Genomic DNA, 19,344 nt, shown 5'->3' with positions numbered 1-19,344 from the left:
CCAATGCTCCTCCGGGACCAAGGCTCCAGCGCTCCTCCGGGACCAAGGCTCCAGCGCTCCTCCGGGACCAAGGCTCCAGCGCTCCTCCGGGACCAGTGTGCCAGTGCTACTCAGGGACCAAGGCTCCAGCGCTCCTCTGGGACCAGCTCCAACGCTCCTCCGGGACCAGCTCCAACGCTACTCCAGGACCAGTGTGCCAGTGCTACTCAAGGTGTAGCCCTTCAACCATGTGTCACCTGCAAGCCTGTTAGATGTGCACACTTGGGTCCCACCCCAGAGCTGGCGAGTGAGCATCTGTGTTTCAGCAAGACCTCAGGGACGGCTGCAGGCTGCGCCCACCTTCGCCTACTGGGCATCACCAAACTGCTGCTTGGGATGGTGGCCGGGGCCACACCGGTACGGAGGCCTCGTGTCCCTGTGCTGAGCACTTGTAGGGTTCTCTGTGGACGCCCATTCCCTTCAGTCCTGGGAAGTATTCTGTGTCGTTTCTTCAACCATCTCCTCTCCTCTGTTTTCTCAGGATGAAATTCCTGTTTGATGGATCTTCTGTGTTGAGCTGGTCTTGTTGTTTTCCAGTATTCTTGACTTTTCCCTCTTTTTGCGTTCCCTCTCTCGGAGATTTCTCTCCTCTTCCATCCCTTCTCATGCATTTTAAATTCCTGCTATTATATTTTTAATGTTCAAGAATTTTAACACTGCCTTTAAAAAAAATAACATTCCTTTCTCATTTAATAGGTGCACGACTTCAGGGCATTTTCCTCTGACTCCTTTTTTCTGTGTACTGGAGTCTCTGTATTTTCAGTTATTGGATTTCATCAGACGTCAGTTGCCCTTGGCTGTCCCCACTATGAGTGAAACACAGCAAAGCTACTAGGCAGCACTGAACATGTGGGTGAGGCTTGTGGACCGGAGGTCTCACAGTGGACTGGGCAGAGACCCACTGTTTGGGGAACCCCCAGTGTCAGGACTTGTCCATCTGTTCTCTTTGATCAGTTTCCCAGACAGAAATTCAATAATGTCCTGCCAGCTGGGAGCTGAGGCTCACGCCTGTAATCCCAGCACTTTGGGAGGCCGAGGCGAGCGGATCACAAGGTCAGGAGTTCGAGACCGGCCTGACCAACATGGAGAAACCCCATCTCTACTAAAAATACAAAATTAGCCGGGCGTGGTGGCGCATGCCTGTAATCCCAGCTACTCGGGAGGCTGAGGCAGGGGAATCGCTTGAACCCGGGAGGCGGAGGTTGCAGTGAGCCGAGATCGCGCCACTGCACTCCAGCCTGGGCAACAAGAGCGAAACTCCGTCTCAAAATAATAAATGTCCTGCCTTGGGGGTGGACGGATGGGGACTAGGCCTGGCTTTTATCAGCCTCCATCATGGATTTTAATGGGGAATTAGGGCTTCTCCATTTACATGCTGATTTCAGTAAGGCACCTTGCCCCAGCCTTTGGCTACCCTTGGGGTCCCCAATCCAGAATCTTTTCAGATCACCCTTGGCCGGCAGTACACCTGTCTCCTACCATGGTCAGAGAAGGGCAGTCACCAGGCCGAGAGAGGGGACCTGCAGGTGTAAACACTTCTTTCAGTCAAGACAGTCCTCAGATCCACCCTGAACTTCCACCTTCGGGACACCCGGCCCCTCCTAGTTCTGTGCATTTGGGCGATTCTGCAGAGTAAATGGGCTTGCCCGTGCTTGTCCGTGCTTTTGGCTTCCTTCTTTGTAGACATTTTGGGGTTGACACTAAGCAAATCTTACTGTTACGGCTTCCAGAGCTCTTCAGATATCTGTCATTCGCTGTCATCTTCTCTCCTTTTCTTTCTGTCTTTGTGGTTTATGCCACTTTCATTCCTTTATGTCATTCTAGTGGGGTTTTGAGGGACAGAGGAAAACATGAATATATTCAGTGCACCATATGTAAGCAGAAGTGCTTGTCCATTTAAAAGACACTTTTACGTACGTACATGTATGTTTGTAGAACTCATTCTGATTATTTGTGTGTAGATGGCCTTATCTGTTCGACATCACGTGTGTGAGCTGCATGAACACACAGATCTGGCCCCTCCTTTCACGGCGGCTTAGGAAGTGTTCCAGCAAGTCAAGGCACCACAGTTTTTCCACTGATGCGTCTCGGAAACACAGGCAACCACGGTCTTTTGATCAACACAGTGGCTCAATGCAAATGTTAATCTTCATTGTTTTAATTCTGAAGCATAACGTGCCACAGGGAAAGTGAGTTTCTTTACTATTTGCCAGCAGCTAGGACAAAAAGTGAATGGTGGGGGCCCAGGAGCTCCCAGTTTGGAGAGGAGGCCCTTCCAGACCCAGGGACCCAGGGTTTGGGGCAGGAGGCAGGAAGGATGGGAGGGTGTGAACACCGACCAACACATACACACACACACACACACACGTACGTTCTCTCTCTTCAAGAATGCTCTTTTCCAGAAGCATTTACCCATACTCTGAATGAAGTATTTTCATGCCAAGCCAAACCTCCTGAAGAGAAGTGAATTCATGGCAGAGGGAGCCACATGCCCTGGCCAGGGATGCACCTGAAGGCTGCTCTTCAGTGAGTGAGTTCACAGCGTCCACCAGAGCTTCCCAGCTCCTAAAGCTGAAGACAGACTGAGCAAAAACCAGGCAGGCCATGAGGGGATTCAAAGAAACCTAACAGGGCTGGGCACGGTGGCTCACACCTGTCATCCCAGCACTTTGGGAGGCCGAGGCGGGTGGATCACTTGAGACCAGGAGTTCAAGACCAGCCTGGCCAACATGGAGAAACCCCATCCCTTCTAAAACTATAAAAATGAACTGGGTGTGGTGGCGGGCACCTGTAATCCCAGCTACTCAGGAGGCCGAGGTGAGAGAATTGCTTGAACCTGGGATGCGGACGTTGCAGTGAACCTAGATCGCACCACTGCACTCCAGCCTGGGCAACAGAGCGAGACTCTGTCTCAAAACCAAACAAACATACAAAAACCAAAGAAACCAGAGCCAGGTTTCTCCTGCAGTCCTGGGCCAGCCCATGGGAGGGGGCATTGCTCCTGCCTCCCAGAGCTGAAGGGAGAGGGAGAGGGTGGGTGAATCTCACGCTCACTGCTCTGGCTCCAGTGCTCGCGTCTAAGGGACCACACACAGCTTCAGAGGCCGTGCCCTAGCATTTCATCTTCCATTAATACAGCAACGAGAAAGCCCGGCCAGGCGGCCGCTCAGACACTGCGTGTGGGAAGCCCCCGGCCCAACCCAACACACACGCAAACTTAAAATCATCACAAGGTAGGTTGGTAGGGTGTGGGAGGGAAGGGCAATAAATAAGGTCAGGGGCTGAGGGCGGTGGTTGGAGGGGGCGGCGGATGCAGACGGCTCCCCGGGAGAGAAGGGGCACAGAAAGGCACTGGGTCGGGGAGGCAGACAGCTCCCAACACTGGTTTGTTGAGTCATGGCCAACAGGGTGGCTGGCGAGGGCACAAGGACCGGTCGTGGGAGCCGGGCAGGGTCTGGCACGAATCCTCCACAGGGAAGTCTGTTCCAGGCACCAAACGCCTCAGCCCCGGCAGCTGGAGGGGCAGCTGGAGCCGCGTCAGCACTGGGGGCTCGTCCAGGTGTGTCTCTTACCTTTGGAGGAGAGAAGAGGCCACCGCAGGTGAGCAGGGGTGGAGTCCCTCCCGCCCCAGTGACAGCCCGGCCTTTGGGAATGAGACGGAGGGGCTGGAGGGGAAGGCAGCCTTCTGCTGACAACACCCGTGCCTGAGCCCAAACTCGAGACCAGCGCCGCTCTGCTCTGCTATGTGATGGCAGGAAAGTCACCTGCCCCTCTGGGCTTCAGGCCCCCTCCTAACCCAGGTGGCCAACGTGGCGACCTCAGGATGCCGCAAGGAGCAAATGGGCAGGGAGATAGAAAATCCTCCTCCACGCCCATCCTTTCCACATTGTTTCTTAAGCCCAGGAACCCCCTCTCTGCGCTGGACCACACGGCTTCCCCCTTTATTACCGGACGTTTACTGAGGACCTCCTAGGGGAAGGCCGTCCACATGACACTGACTTTTCTCTCCCCAGAACCCTGTGAAGGACACCGCACTGATAACAGAACCGGGCGCAGAGATCAAACCTAAGGGCGAACCATATCGAACTACTGATATTTCACGTTTTTGAACCAGAAAAACGGAATTTCAATTGGGCGCGGTGGCTCTTGCCTGTAATCCCAACACTTTGGGAGGCCAAGGTGGGAGGACTCCCACCCGGGAGTCCCTTGAGCCCGGGAGTTCAAGACCAGCCTGGGCAACATAGGGAGACCCCGTCCCTTTGAAAAATACAAAACAATTAGCCGGGCCTGGCGGCACTTGCCAACAGTCCTAGCTACATGGCAGGCTGAGGCAGGAGGACCTCTTGAGCCCAGGAGGTCGAGGCTGCAGTGAACTGTGGTCACACCAGTGCACTCCAGCCTGGGCAAGAGCATGAGATCCTGTCTCAAAAAAAATTTTAAAAATGCAATTTCATATGGTTCAACCTGGGGAGTCTGCTCAAGGTCATGTGGCTGTGGGTGGCAGGGCTGGGACAAGAACTCAGGGCTGCCGGATTCCACACTGTCCTCTGTGGAGGACCTCCAGGAGGCCAGAGGGAGGGGGCAGGGTCCGCTCTGCAGCCACAGATGCCTCCCGGATGCTCTGCAGCTCCTGGGGAACCATCAAGTGGGGAAGGAGAGGGGTGGGGCAGGCGCTCCCGCGGGGGGCTGCCAGGTGCCCTCTACCCCTGGGGACGGAGATCAGCTGCCGCCCTGGTGCACACGTGGACCCATGAATCCTCTGGCCAGGGAGGATCCCAACCTGCCCGGAGCTTCTTTCTTGAAGGAGACGGGGTGAGCCTGCACCTGCGCAGTTCTCTCTGGCTTTAGTTTAAGAAGTTTCCCGCCCCCGCCACAGGATGCTCCCGGGCCAGCCAGGACTGGGTCCAGAGGCACAGGGCGGGGTGGGGGCCCACGATTCTCCCCGCGCTCTCTCTGTGCCTTGGTTTCTACACCCATCAAATGGGGACAATAAGCCTCCCAGCCACTCTGCCAACAGAACGAGGGTTCGGCCCAGAGGAGCCGGCACGTTTTACACAGCGGAGGACGGTGACCACTGCTGTAATTAGTGAGAGCGGCTAGGGATGGTTACCGTTCTCATTCCGGGCCCCTCTCTCTGTTCCTTGCAGGCAGGGACAGGGTCTGGCTCACCTCGTTCCCCGCACAGTGCTTGGTAAACATGCAGAATTGAAAATGTCACCAACCAGTCTCCAGTTTGGAAGGAGTGAGTGAGAGAGGACGCGGCCGCGGGGGCAGGAGAGGGGAGAAGACAGCAGCTGGATACTCACCGGGGCCCTTCGGGTCGGCCTGGGGTAGGGTCCCCCCCTGCGGGTCGGCAGAGCCTGTCCCCATCTCACTGGCCAGGCTGCTCTGGCTCCCGGAGAGGTGGCCCGGCGGGTGCGTGAACCCCATCCTGGGGGCCTCCACACTGCCACCTGTGGGAGACCACGTGTGGGCCTGTGGCTCTCACACTGAGACAGGGTGGTCTCAGTCCAGTTCCTCGTTCGGAACTGTGGTGGGTCTCTATGGGACGTCTGCCCCCACCCCACCCAAACGGCTGCCAGGCTCTGGCATGACCCCACCCTCTGACCGCTGCTGTTGGGTCCAAGAACGGGCCTGCAGGTCGTTTCACTAAGTCACACGTCACCAACTTGAAAATCCACAATGATCATGGAATGGGCAGGGGGGTGATATGTATTTCGGTTAACCTCATAAGAGAGAGATGTTGACTGCTGCCTTAACTCACTAAAGGGTCTTCACTCAAACATGGTTTCTGGTCCTGGCCTGGCCAAGAGAGCAGACGTGGAGCCCACTGCCTCACTGTCTCCCAGTCCTGCTTGGTTAGAGCTGAGGGTGGGTGTGGAGCGAGGGCACAAGAGCCCGAGGTGGGAGGCGGAGGGGAGTATAAAGCCTGCCCTGGAAACGGAGGCCGGCAGGTAAGTTTCCTTTATACTCTTCTAAATCTCTAGAATCTTCAGCCTGAGGGGCCTAGGAAGTCACTGGTCCGGGGACAGTTTTCATCTCTTGCACCATCTCTACCTACTGATATTGGCCACTTAGAAAACTGCACTGAGGATGATTCGGAGGGCACATCAGGGCTCTGTGGAAAGAGTATCACGAGCACCTAGTAATGTCTGCACGGTGACGGATCAGGGCTCTGTGGAAAGAGTATCACAAGCACCTAGTAATGTCTGCATGGTGATGGCTCAGGGCTCTGTATCACAAGCACCTAGTAATGTCTGCATGGTGACGGATCAGGGCTCTGTGGAAAGAGTATCATGAGCACCTAGTAATGTCTGCCATGGTCACAGGAGTGGAGGGTGGTGGTACGTGTGCCAGGCCTTTGCCGGCTCTGATTTAGCTCAAACTTCCATTCCCAACCCAGTCTTGGTCCCAAGACAGGACCCCCAAGGCATTTCATTCCTGTTTGGGGCAGTTATTACAGAACCCTTTCTTCTTAGGTACTAAAATTGGCCTCCCTGAAATTTCTGCCGAGGATCTCAGTTCCGACCTGTGGAGTGACTGACTGAAGCTCTTTTCCCAGAAGTCCTTCGTGTGTTTGAAGGACAGGAAAATGTCTTTCCTTGCCTCTCCCAGGCCTTCTCTGCACCAGTCTCAACGCCCCAGTTAACTCTCTTTCATACGGCAGGTCCCAGAGGGTGAGCTCAGGGATATCCAAGTCAGAAGGCGCTTTGGAGGCCACCCGTTCTGTCTCACTTGCTAACGAGAAGGAAATGCAGGCCCAGAGGTCGCAGCAGGTCCTGGGGACCCCACGGTGGTTTCATGGCAGGACTGACCTAGTGCAGGGGGTTCTGTACCTGATTTTCTCAGCTCTCACGATTCAGGAGGTGAACTCTCAGCTGGGGAATGCTCACAGGTGGGCGCGGGAGGAGTCCCAGGTGTGTGAGCCAAGGGCATGCGGTGGCCTGGCTGGCCCTGGCTCCTGTCCCTTGCCTGCTCTCCTTCCCCCACTGTGTGTACAGAGGAGCCTCCAAGAGCCTGGTTGTCCCGTCCCTAGGCCTGCTTCTCCTTCCAGATGTAGAACTACTCCTTGGACACCCGCTGGGAAGCAGCAATCCGAGGTGCAGCAAAGCTACTCTGTCCCTGGGGCCTTGGAAATAGGCAGTACTTTTTTTTTTTTTTTTTTTTTTTTTGAGACAGAGTCTCGCTCTGTCCCCAGGCTGGAGTGCAGTGGCGCGGTCTCAGCTCACTGCCACCTCCACCTCCCAGACTGAGGCGATTCTCCTGCCTCAGCCTCCCAAGTAGCTGGGATTACAGGCACCCGCCACCGCGCCTGGCTAATTTTCTTATTTTTAGTGGAGGCGGGGCTTCACATGTTGGGCAGGATGGTCTCAAGACCTCATGATCCGCTCACCTCGGCCTCCTGAAGTGCTGGGATTACAGACATAAGCCACTGTGCCCAGCCTAATAGTTTCATTTCTTTTCTTTTCTCTTTTCTTTTTTTGAGACGGAGTTTCGCTCTCGTTGCCCAGGCCGGAGTGCACCGCACCCAGCCAATAAGCAGCACTTGACTCCCCCCCTTACCTGACTCCCTCCTGGGTTTGTTGCCTTTCGGGCCCCTGACCCCAGCGGGCGGGAGTCTGTCCTCTAGGCTGGAGGAGCTGAGATCCGAGTCACTGTCACTGTCGCTGGAAACCACTGGAAGAGACAGACCACAGCACAGGAGGTCACCCCACCAGCCTCTGCCTACGGGCACGGGCGGAGGGGCCGGGGCAGGAACGACGGCCTGGGGATGGGGGGACACGTGCTTCTGCCGGCCAGAGAGGCGAGTCCTGGTGTGAGGAGGCTGGGACGTGGGCTCTGCGTGACCAGCAGAGAACGTTTGCCCGTTGGCCAGCCATCTCCACACGCCACCCCCCGTTCTAGTTCCTCTGGCAGAACCAGAACCCGCGTGCCACGGCGGAGGCTGATTCTCACCGCGGTGCAGACGGGACGGCTCTGAGGCCTCCACTCGTGAGGCAAAAGGCCCAAGGCCTGCCCTGCGGGTGCGGGGTGGGGAGAGTCCGAGCTGACCCTCGGGGAGCACTCCAGGCACTTTCCACAGACACATTCACCGAAGCTTCAGAACAACTCTGAGGTCGGGAACAGCACGACCCCCATTTCACAGGCAAGAAAACGGGGCACATGCCCAAGTTGTAGTGGAAGAGCCGGGAGTCTCCTCCCAGCCGGCTGGTTCCACAGACCCTGCTCACCACCCTCTGATTTCACTGCAAGAACGGAACTGGGAGCCAGCAGGCCTGGGCTCTCATCCCAGCTCATCCAGTAATGCACAGTGGGGCCTCGCAAATGCGGAAGGGAGCCAGACGGATGGGGCTGGAATCCCAGCAAGGGGAGGCGAGGATATTGTCACAGTGAACACCTACCGTGGACTAAATGGAAACCGTATTTGGCGGGGTAATCAACAGTGGGAGTCATAATACAGGATACAGCTACCCTTTAAACGTTCTATTTTAAACACAGAAATGTACATCCATTCACCAATCTCTCGATGCCAGGCTTGGGTGCTTCTGCAAGACTGGTCCGCACAGTCTCTCAGGTATAAACTGCACACGTATTGCACTGTCTGCGACCCCAGTTGCAGTTTCTCTGAATTGCAGCGGGACCCACAGACCCTGGCAAAGCAGGACAACTGCAGAATCCTCCTTTTTCCATTTCTTCCTCTTGGTTCTCACACTTGTCCTGCTAATTCCATAGATTTTTATAAAGCAAGTTGCTTCCCTCAAAACTTTCCGGGGTGGGGCGCGGTGGCTCACGCCTGTAATCCCAGCACTTTGGGAGGCCGAGGCGGGTGGATCACTTGAGGTCAGGAGTTCAAGACCAGGCTAGCCAATAGAGTGAAACCCCGTCTCTACTAAAAATACAAAAATAAGCTTGGCGTTGTGGCCGGGCTCCTGTAATCCCAGCTATTCGGGAGGCTGAGGCAGGAGAATCACTTGAACACGTGAGATGGAGGTTGCAGTGAGCTGAGATCGCACCATTGCCTCCAGCCTGGGCGACAGAGCGAGACTCCGTCTCAAACAAACAAACAAAAACGACTTTCCAAAGTCTCAGTTTTCATGAAACAATTCTGTCTCTTTTACAACTCTTTCCGTCAATTTGCATAACATTTAATTAAGTGAGATCATTGCGGTACCGAGTATAACTGCACAGAAAGGTCTGGATCAAGGGTGACCAGCTCTCACAAGTGAGACACTCAGCAGATGGGCAGGAGTCAGGGTGCCTGTCAGGGATTTCCTTGGGGAATGCAAAACGCTGGTGCTTACGGCGGAAGCTTAGGGCGGGTTGAGCTTATGCCAGGCACTGTGCTGGGCCCTGAGTGCCATCTTCCTCCGTCTTCCAAACAGCCCTGAGCCATGGTACCCGCTGGTGGGAGATAAGACCGGAAACAAAATCTGTCTATACTGAGGGTGGCTGATCCCAGCTTCACCGTCTTTAAAGGCTCCCCATGCCCCCAGGACCACACTGGGCTCCTGCCCTTTGTCTACATTTCCAACTGCATCCCACGCCCCCCGCCGTCTCGCCCTGGGTGCCTCCTGCCACCACCTCCCACTGGGACTGGCTTGCCTCTGCCCTGCCCACCTGTCTTCTCTCGGACCAGTTAGAAAACTGCCTCCTCCAGGAAGCCCATCTCACCTGTGCCCTGGCTGGCTGAACGCCCTGTGCTCTCTGCTACAACGGCACCAAAACACTTTCTGCTGTTTGCATGTCTGCTTCCCCTAGCAGGTCACGAGGCTCCTCGAGGGCGGGGACCAAATTGCACATGTAAATGAGGCTGGTGTGGCCTTTCCTCTCTGTGGCCTCCCCTCCCCGTGGCCTCCCCTCCCCATGGCCTCCCCTCTGTGGCCTCCCCTCCCCGTGGCCTCCCCTCCCCGTGGCCTCCCCTCTGTGGCCTCCCCTCCCCATGGCCTCCCCTCCCCGTGGCCTCCCCTCCCCGTGGCCTCCCCTCCCTGTGGCCTCCCCTCCCCGTGGCCTCCCCTCCCCGTGGCCTCCCCTCTGTGGCCTCCCCTCCCCTCTGTGGCCTCCCCTCCCCGTGGCCTCCCCTCCCCGTGGGCCTCCCCTCCCTGTGGCCTCCCCTCTCTGTGACCTCCCCCTCTGTGGCCTCCCCTCTCTGTGACCTCCCCCTCTGTGGCCTCCCCTCTCTGTGGCTTCCCCTTCCTGTGGCCTCCCCCTCTGTGGCCTCCCCTCCCTGTGGCCTCCCCTCTGTGGCCTCCCCTCCCTGTGGCCTCCCCTCCCTGTGGCCTCCCCTCTGTGGCCTCCCCTCCCCGTGGCCTCCCCTCCCTGTGGCCTCCCCTCTGTGGCCTCCCCTCCCCTGTGGCCTCCCCTCCCTGTGGCCTCCCCTCCCTGTGGCCTCCCCTCTGTGGCCTCCCCTCCCCGTGGCCTCCCCTCCCTGTGGCCTCCCCTCTCTGTGACCTCCCCCTCTGTGGCCTCCCCTCTCTGTGGCTTCCCCTTCCTGTGGCTTCTCCTCTGTGGCCTCCCCTCCCTGTGGCCTCCCCTCTCTGTGGCCTCCCCCCCCTGTGGCCTCCCCTCTCTGTGGCCTCCCCTCTCTGTGACCTCCCCCTCTGTGGCCTCCCCTCCCTGTGGCCTCCCCCTCTGTGGCCTCCCCTCCCCATGGCCTCCCCTCCCTGTGGCCTCTCCTGTGACCTCCCCTCTCTGTGACCTCCCCCTCCCTGTGGCCTCCCCTCCCTGTGGCCTCCCCTCTCTGTGGCCTCCCCTCTCTGTGGCCTCCCCCCTCCCCGTGGCTCCCCTCTCTGTGGCCTCCCCTCTCTGTGGCCTCCCCTCTCTGTGGCCTCCCCTCTCTGTGACCTCCCCTCCCTGTGGCCTCCCCTCTCTGTGGCCTCCCCTCCCCGTGGCCTCCCCTCCCCGTGGCTCCCCTCTCTGTGGCCTCCCCTCTCTGTGGCCCTGACCTGTGCACTGGGGCAGGAGTGATGAGCATGGGGTTGGGCCTGGCCTGTCCTTCCTCCATCTGCTGGAAGGCTCTGCCTCCTTCTGTCCTGCTGTCCGGGGGAAGAGTTGTGCTTTGGCTCCTTGGACTTTTGTGACGCAGCAGCAGGAGGAGATGGGGACGGGGCATGGCTGTGGTCTGTGTGCCCTCTTGATAGTATTTGAGAAATGCGAGGAAAACCTGCCTTATTTTGCGATTGTCTTTTGGGTCCTGGACTGAGCTGCTTTGATCACGAATCCACCTAGACTAGGCCTCATGGGCGTCCGTTTTACAAGCATGTGTGTAGTTTTGACTCACTGATTAGATGCCAACCTCATGGGTCCCATGAAACAGGGATAGGAGGAGGTGGGAAGGAGCCAGGGATTCCTGCTGGGCTCCTGGAGCAAGTTGTTCTCCATGTTGCCCTTGGGGCAGCTACGGTGAAGTTAGAGGCCTGTGGCTCATGCCCCCGGGAGCAGGGAGGTGTCCAGCAGGAGGAGAGCCCTGCGGAGGGCAGGGCGGCTCGCCTCCACGCTGCTGTCCGCCTCTCTCTGGCAGAGACGCTTATGGGAGGTCTAGTCATGCTTCCTGACTTAGAATGTCCCATCTCCCCCACGGCTCATATGCAAAATCTACACAGTCCGGGGCTGGGGGTGGGCACGGGGCTCTGTGGTGCCATGCAGTGCCGGGCTCCTTTGGTGCAAAGGGACAGATGCCAAAGGACTTGGAAGGAGACGACGGGCTGGGATGTCCCAGGACTGGGGTTAGGGAGACAGGCTCACCCTCCGTCTCCCCTCTTCCCTGTTCTGTCATCTATCACACAAGGTTATGGAGTTGGGCTGGGAGCAGGCAAAAACCGCAAGACAACAATGAACCGTGCCGTGCCATGTCGTGAGGACGGCGTTTGTTATGAGTTGTGCATTTTATCCAAAAACAGCAACCCTGGAGGTGGAGTCAGGGTCAGGGTGCCCCCTGGCCTAGTCCCCACGTGGTGCCCGTGTGCACCACGATTAACAAAAAACGGCAGCAACCCTCCCCGAGTTACAGTCAGCTTGTTCTTGGCCTCCGATTACAGACCGCAAAGGGCCACAGCCATGAAGAAGTGGGGAGGAGCCTCTCGCGGCTGGAGCATCGCTGCTCGCTGTGTCTGGGATTTCAAACTGGGGCTCAGAGGTCTTTGTGGTACGGACCCAAATCCCATTTCTAATCCACTCGAATAAACACCACTCAAAAGAAATAAACCAAAGGAAGTCGGCAGAGTGCCCGCAGCGGCCTTGCACGTACTGGCAGGATGGACGGGCCACACCGAGCAAACTCCGCTGAGAAGGCCCTGGCCCGGCACAAACACGGTGTCCCCAGATATTCCTCGGGCTGCAGAGGGGAGCCTTTTCTTCTTCCTCCCTCTGCTGAAACGTCACCGTAAAACCCAGACCTCAGCTAATTCGCCGTTCGATTGCCGTTGCCACCTTTCTCCCTCCATAGCAGCTGTGACTGTCAGTCTTCCAGGCCGATTAACAAAGCTTTTAGGCTCATACATCCTCTGGCCCTTGCTCTTCCATCCTCAACACAACACTCTGTGTCTGAAGCTGATATATTTTTTCCTCTTTAATTCCCCAAGGGCTGAGTCTGTGACGGCTCGCCCACGAGCCCTGTATTCTGCCCACGTCTGATTTTTCAGATGGAAGACGGGAGTACACCAGGGAGAAGGCCGTCCCACCTGCCTTTCGGAGGAAGAAGTATCAGATGGAGTCACCCGGCTGCCGCCGAGGCAGGGGTGGGGAGAAGCCCCTCCCGGGCTCACCACAGGGACCTGAGCCACTTGCTGGGGACCTGGCATCCCTGAGGCTTCCCCACCGCGGCCCGGAAGGGCTGCCTGCCTGCCCGGCGTTCATCCTCGGCAGCGGCCAGCCCCAGCGCCAGCCGTGCCCACTTCTCTGGGGAGAGGCCAGCTTTTCTTTCTCCTGCTCACTCTTGGCTGGATTTGCAATTTGACTGTCACCATGGAAACTCAGCGTTCTGGTACACGGAGCGGGGGGAAGAGCCTTTCCTTCTGGAAACTCTTGAGTGCCTCAAAGGACACGGGCAGCAGCTGTGCTGTGGAGACGCCCGGCCTGGGATGGTCCAGGGGACAGGGTCACGCTGGCCATGTGGCCTCACAGCACTGCCCTGGGACACGGGGGCCCTGCTTCCAGGCTCTGTTCAGCCACCACCTCTCTGCATGACCCGAGGTATCTCTCCAGGCTTCGCTACAAAAACACAGGGGCTGACCTGGTCGCCCACCCTGGGTCCGAATCCTGGGATTCAGCCTTGGGTCGGCCCATTGGTGGAGACAGCCCTGGTGCCCCGCCCCGGTCTGGGGATGGGAAATGCTCCTTCTGGGCCATACGACTCTGCTGCCCGGTACAAGGACAGCCTGTGAATTTGGGAGGCACTTGTGAGCTACCACTACTCCGCCTGGAGGCTCCCAAAGCCCCCAGAAATTATGGGAATTACAGAGGAAAAGGGATATTTTCAGCAAACATTCTGCCAAGGCAAAGCAGATGGTGGAAAATTTTGCAGACTAAAAACAAAACAAAAAAATTCTCTTAATGTAAAGGAACGATGATAAGGCCCCGGGGAGGGTAGACACTCCCCATTAGCCGTCTCCAGCCCATCAGGCAGGCGCAGCTGCGGAGACGCAGGGCTCTCGGTCCCTGCTGGGATGGGGGACGGCCGCTCCACCTGCACGCAGGGTAGGATGCGGGGCCTGAAGTCCCACTGAGATGCCTCCCAAGGCCCGGGCTCCATCTTGGTGGCAGCAGGAGGGGAGTCTGGGGTGGGGAGTCTCTGGCTCTGAGACTTGGGTTGTTGCCCTGCCTCTGCCACTTCCCAGCGGTATGACTTTAGGCCAGTTTCCGAGTTTTCACTTTTCGTAATGACGTCGTCTCCCTACTTTCCAGGGCTGGTCTCTAACTCCTGGGTTCAAGCAATCCTCCTGCCTCGGCCTCCCAAAGTGCTGGGATCACAGGCGTGAGTGTCCAGCCCTGGAGCAGTCCTCTACCTGTGTGCTCAGGGGCTCACCTGTGGAAAGGGGGATTGGGGGCTCCCACCCCGGGTTGTCGTGAGGGTCAAAAGAAGAATGCGGTCAGCGTCTGGCCTGTGGTAGGTGCTTGATAGGAAAAGCTGTTACAGTGGAGACGCCACGCAGCACAGCGCTGGCCCTGGGGTGCCCGGGCCAACCTCGCAGGTAGACTCACCCCTTTTGAGGGAGCGTGGGTTCCCAAGCTGGGCTTTGGAGGACACCCAGGACACAGGATGCCTTCAGAAGCCATTCAGAGGCTGAGCTGGGATTTGAACCCAGGCCTTTCTATCCAGGGTCCTGCCTGACCGTAAGGGCTCTACCCGCTCAGAAATCCTTCCCTCCACGTGGCCAGTCCCCTCTCGGTCTCCCCACCATGCTCTTCTGCGCCCCCTCTGGACCCCTTTCCTGTCGCAGCAGAGGCCGCAGGTGGGGGGAACTCTAGTTCACTCTCAGCAGCTAGGGTTGAGCTCTGGTCCTGCCTCGGAGGCTCCTGGGCAAATACCTTAATCTCCTTCAACCTCAGCCTTCCCGTCTGTAAAATGGAGACAGAAATAACTACCATCGGACAAACGGCTTTGCAAATGTAAAAGGCTGTACGAGCCTATAAATATTTTTAAAAATTTGAATCCAATCCACCCCCTCGAGGAACCCATTCAAATCATTTCTCCACTGAAAAGTCTCCTCAACCCTGTGGGCGAAATGCCAACGGGAAGAAGCAGGGAAGACGCGACCTCCCTCCTCTCCCCGCCCAGATGCCGTCTGGCTGCATTTCAGCTCCCACCGATGCCTGCCTTGACTTCCTCAACAGCTTCAGGCACCACGCGAGGTCGGGGCCAGACCTGAATGCAGCCCCACGGCTGGGCTTTGGACAAGGCGGGTACTCAGGAAATACCTGCTGTTTTCCCGAAACTCCTCCCCAGGACAGGAAACCGCGCTGCGCAAAAACAGCAGGGCCGGCTGGGGTCAGCAAGGGCTGGGCACAGAGGGAACGGCGACCCCAGGGCCCCGTCTGTCACCTCCACCCCCCCCAAAGAGCCGAGGTTTCCCCCAGGACGAGAGCAGGGCGAGCAGCCCTTCTGACCCACGAGGGAGAGATCTCAGGGGTGCCAGGCGCCTCTCCCAGCCTCCCCCAAAGGGACACTCGGGGAGCGGGTGCCGGGAGCCTCAGCCTGGGCAAAGCAGCTGAACGGGGAGGAGCTGTAGGCGGCCGCTTCCATGGACACGGATGAGTGGGTCCCGGGGGAGCTCTTCTTCCAAACCCACCTCCGGGCCGGGTGCAGGGCTGGGGAAACAAGCTCTTCCTTGGGTTTGGAAACTCCTGCAGGGCCTGGAAAGGGAGCAAGGGGGCTCCGAGGCCCAGAGAGCCTGACCTCTTAGGGAGGAGCCCACGGGCAGCCGGAAGAGGCTCGGAGCCTGCCCCGCCCTCCCTCAGGGGCCCTGGAGTCGGGAGATTCGGGTGCGCGTCTGGCCCTTCGCTGGCTGCCAACCTGACCACGCCTGACAGCCTCAGGACTACCTCAGAGGGCGGGAGAGGCCGTGGCACCCGGGGAGCCCCCCTTCCTCGGTCTCCCGTCCAGGCTGCCACGGAAAGGCCCCCGAGGACAGCCCCGGGCACGGGAGCTGACGGGGCACAGCCGGGGCTGGGAATCCAGACCTCGGGAGTGGAGGAGGCTGTCCTGTGCTTGCTTATTCATTTACCATCGATTTTCATTTACTCCCTCCTTCAGGCCCAGAGACAGACAGGAGGCACCGGATAATGAAGACAAATCCGCAAATCAATAGCAATGTGGTCACCAGCATTGAAATCTTGTGGTCCCTGCACTCGCTTGAGGAGCTCCAGACAGAACGAAAGGCGGACGGACGGGAGATAAGAACGGCTCCCTCCAGAGAGAACGCGAAGGGCGGTGGACCCCTCAGGGACGGGGCAGTCAGAAAGGGTTCCCTGGAAGAGGTGGAATTAAAGGATGGGTATGATTTATATACAAACGCTGAGGCTGGGGCGTGCCAGGCATCCTGGGCAGAGAACAGGAAAAGCAAAGGCCAGGAGTGGACTCCTCTGGGGCCAGGACAGTCCCGCTGGCTCAGGAGAAAGGCTCCAGGCTCAGGCATACAGGGGACATGGCCCGGTCTGGGTCGGGTGTGGTCTGTGCTGTCAGGGACGATGACGGCTTTTGGTTTGTGACAGAGATGAAGCACAGCAAGTCCGTGCCTCCTGCCCACAACTGTGCCGGGTGCAGGGCATGCTTCTGTGTGTGTCCTGACTCCAGCCTTTCTCTGCGTGTGTCTGGGCCTTCGCTGTTCTTTCACCTCATCTCTTTCTGCCTCTCTTGCTTTTTTTTTTTTTTAATAGATACAGGGTCTTGCTATGTTGTCAAGGCTGGTCTCGAACTCCTGGGCTCAAGTGATCCACCTGCCTCGGCCTCCCAAAGTGCTGGGATCACAGGCGTGAGCCATAGCACCCGGCCTCTTGCTGATGTTTCTAAAATATCCCTCTGCCTCTGAATTTCTTGTCTTCATTTCCCTCCGTGTCTGCGTCTTTGTGCGTTCGGAGCCTTCCTGAGTGTCTCTTGGCTCCTCCTTCTGTCTATGCCAGCTCCTCTCACTCTCCAGGATCTGCCTCTCTGCATCCCTGCGTCTCCATCTCCGTCTTTCCCTCCCCAGGTCTGTCACATAACCTCAGGGCCCTGCTCTCTTGGCCTCTGGGTTTGTGCCTCAGTTTCCCCCACCTGGACTTGAATCTCAGTCCCTCCTCAGGCCCACGGGGTCTGTGGTCAGAGCTTAGGTACGGGGTGGGCTGCCTGCTTTGCCTGGACCTCCTGTCTACCCCAGGGGCAAGCCAGGCAGGGAGGCCCGCCCGCTGCTTCCTGTGTGCAGGCCAGGGCCCTGCTGCTTCCGGACACCAGCGAGGAATCAGCTCAGCTCCACGTGCAGGCCCAGGCTTCACCTGTGACGGACAGGAGGCCGTGGGAGAGGGCTGCGAGCTGAGCGGAGCCAGGCGGTTATCTCCTAGGCCTTCGCTAGAGTCAGATGGGGCAGGGAGGCCCCCATTTATTCACTTTACTTAGTCCCCGAGACAGGTGAGCGGCTGGAGACGGACGTGCTTCACTGCACAAGGCAGGGCCTAGCATGGGCCAGAGGTTCACACACCGGGCACACATGCCGGGCACACACGCCAGGTTCACACACCAGGTTCACACGCCAGCTTCACAGGCCAGGCACACACGCCAGGCACACACGGGAGCTCTGCACACCAAATGGAAGCCAGAGGCTGGCCCTTGGGGGCTGGGCTCCACTCTCCCAGTTCAGCTAAGACAGGGGCAAGGGGCCCGCAGATGTCACCGTGGAGCTGGGATCGACCAGTCAGCCAAGGCTGCCACTGGGTCTTGGGCAGATTAGAGGCGACAGCCACACTCCTGACTTCCGAGGTGTGGCTGATGAGGGCCTTCTCTTGAAAACCAATCTCTAAGCCAGCGAGGAGGCCCGCAACGGGCGGGTGGGGGAAGGCGTCGGGTGCAGCAGGTGAGGAAAGCGACAGTAGCTCGTTCGTGCCCAGGACTTCTGTTCTGGGGGTGGCCCCTCCATTCGTGCCCATCATCACCGAGCTTGTGTCTGGCTTAACCAAGGGCTCCAAAGGTCAAAACAAATTCGTGTGTGGCCTTCCCTTTCAAAACATTGCCATGCAAGATGTGGCCGGGCCTCTACTCCCCGGAGATTCACAGAAAGGGCGGTTTCCTGACCACTGCGGGTATTTCTCTGCCTTTCCATGCTGAGACTACGGTGCAGATTATTTGACCTCTCTGGTACTTAGTTTCTGTGAAATGGGACAATAGTAGTGCCTCCATCACAAGTTGATGGGGGATGACACGAAATAACAGAGATGCACAGCGCCCAGAGCAGCCTGCAACGAGCAACCGTGTCATCTGTGGTGGCTGCTGCAGGTGCCGTTTTTATCTGACTCCTCGGCACCGAGGGCCAAAGCCCGTCCCTTTTACCTGCACAGACAGATGGGCAAATGGTACCCAGACCTCAGCAGAGCCGGGCAGAATGGCAGCTGCCTGAGAAGACCAAGGCCGACTGTCAGTGTCTCTCCCAGCAGGACCCACCGCGGCCTCGGGCAGCGCGGCGTCACCCCCTCCCCTCGCCCTGCCTCAGCTGGGATGGACGACATTCACTCCCCAAACGTCTGGCTGGACCAGAGCCACAGACACGACTGTCTATGACGTTGTTTGATTGTTTGTTTTCTTGACCCAAACAGCAGACCTGCACCAGGGAGATCTGAGTCAGCGGCTTTCGAGGTGCCACACGGGGCCTACAGCGCGGTTCTCAGGTGGTTCAGACAACCCCCCCTTCCTTGTCTCTAAACGATCCTTTCTGGCGTGTGTGTGTGTGTGTATGTGTGTGTGTGTGTGTATGTGTGTGTGTGCGTGTGTGTGTGCGTGTGTGTGCATGTGTGTGCGTGTGTGTGCGCGTGTGTGTGTACGTGTGTGTGTGCGCGTGTGCACATGTGTGCGTGTGTGCGTGTGTATGTGTGCGTGTGTATTGGGGTGTGTGGGGGTGTGTGTGAGGGTGTGTGTGTGTGGGTGTGTGCGTGTGTGTGGGTGTGTGTGTGTGTGGGTGTGTGTGTGTGCGTGTGTGTGGGGGTGGGGGTGTGTGTGTGCATGCGCGTGTGTGTGTGCGCGTGTGTGTGTGTGTGTGTGCACGTGTGTGCGTGTGTGTGTGTGTGTGTGTGGGCTTCTATTAGCTTTTTATATTTCAAAAATCCCAGGTACTTCCAGCTCCCTGGGACCAGAGAACCCATGCAGGGAGGAAAATGAATGAGACGGAGAAGGTGCTAATTGAGCATAAGAGGCCTTCCTGGGCCTAGGACCTGGGCAGGAAGCTTCGGTTAGTTCACGGCACTTAGTGAGTGTTTATCCCAGCACAGCAGGGGTGCCGGGGGGTCTGACGGGATTTCGTTTGGCAGCACCCGCCTGTCCGTGCGCGTGTGTGCAAAGAGGGTGGGGCCGATGCGGAAATGGGGCTGGGCTTTCCAGCAGAGGCTGATCTGGGAGCTGCCTTATCAGCCCCTGCTCTACCAGCTGCCTGGAATTCCTCCGTAAGCTTCATTCCCTTGGATTCAGACCTGTAAGACGTGAACGCTGGGAGAGAACAGACTCTGTCCCAGCCCCTCATCCAGTCTACTCGTGGGGGAACCAACACCCAGAGAGGAAAACGGGCTTCCAACGCCAAGACTGTCCAGCCCAGGAGTCCCCCAGAAAACACCTGCCCTGCAGGGGCTGGGACC

At 58.0% G+C, this 19,344-nt stretch overlaps 1 protein-coding gene across 1 annotated transcript in view; it reads right to left on the bottom strand.

Moving 5' to 3' along the window:
• Nucleotides 1-2,176: 2,176 nt before the first annotated feature.
• Nucleotides 2,177-19,344, bottom strand: part of RPH3AL (rabphilin 3A like (without C2 domains)) — a 120,278-nt gene continuing 103,110 nt past the window's right edge. The window contains 4 exon segments of the mRNA XM_050763603.1: nt 2,177-3,611; nt 5,346-5,381; nt 5,383-5,492; nt 7,603-7,716. Coding sequence (XP_050619560.1) covers nt 3,159-3,611; nt 5,346-5,381; nt 5,383-5,492; nt 7,603-7,716 — 713 coding nt within the window. The 3' untranslated portion in view covers nt 2,177-3,158.

This window comes from Macaca thibetana, chromosome 16, assembly GCF_024542745.1.
Source record: "Macaca thibetana thibetana isolate TM-01 chromosome 16, ASM2454274v1, whole genome shotgun sequence".
Lineage (NCBI taxonomy): Eukaryota > Metazoa > Chordata > Mammalia > Primates > Cercopithecidae > Macaca > Macaca thibetana.
This window is presented reverse-complemented; position numbering and strand designations above follow the sequence as displayed.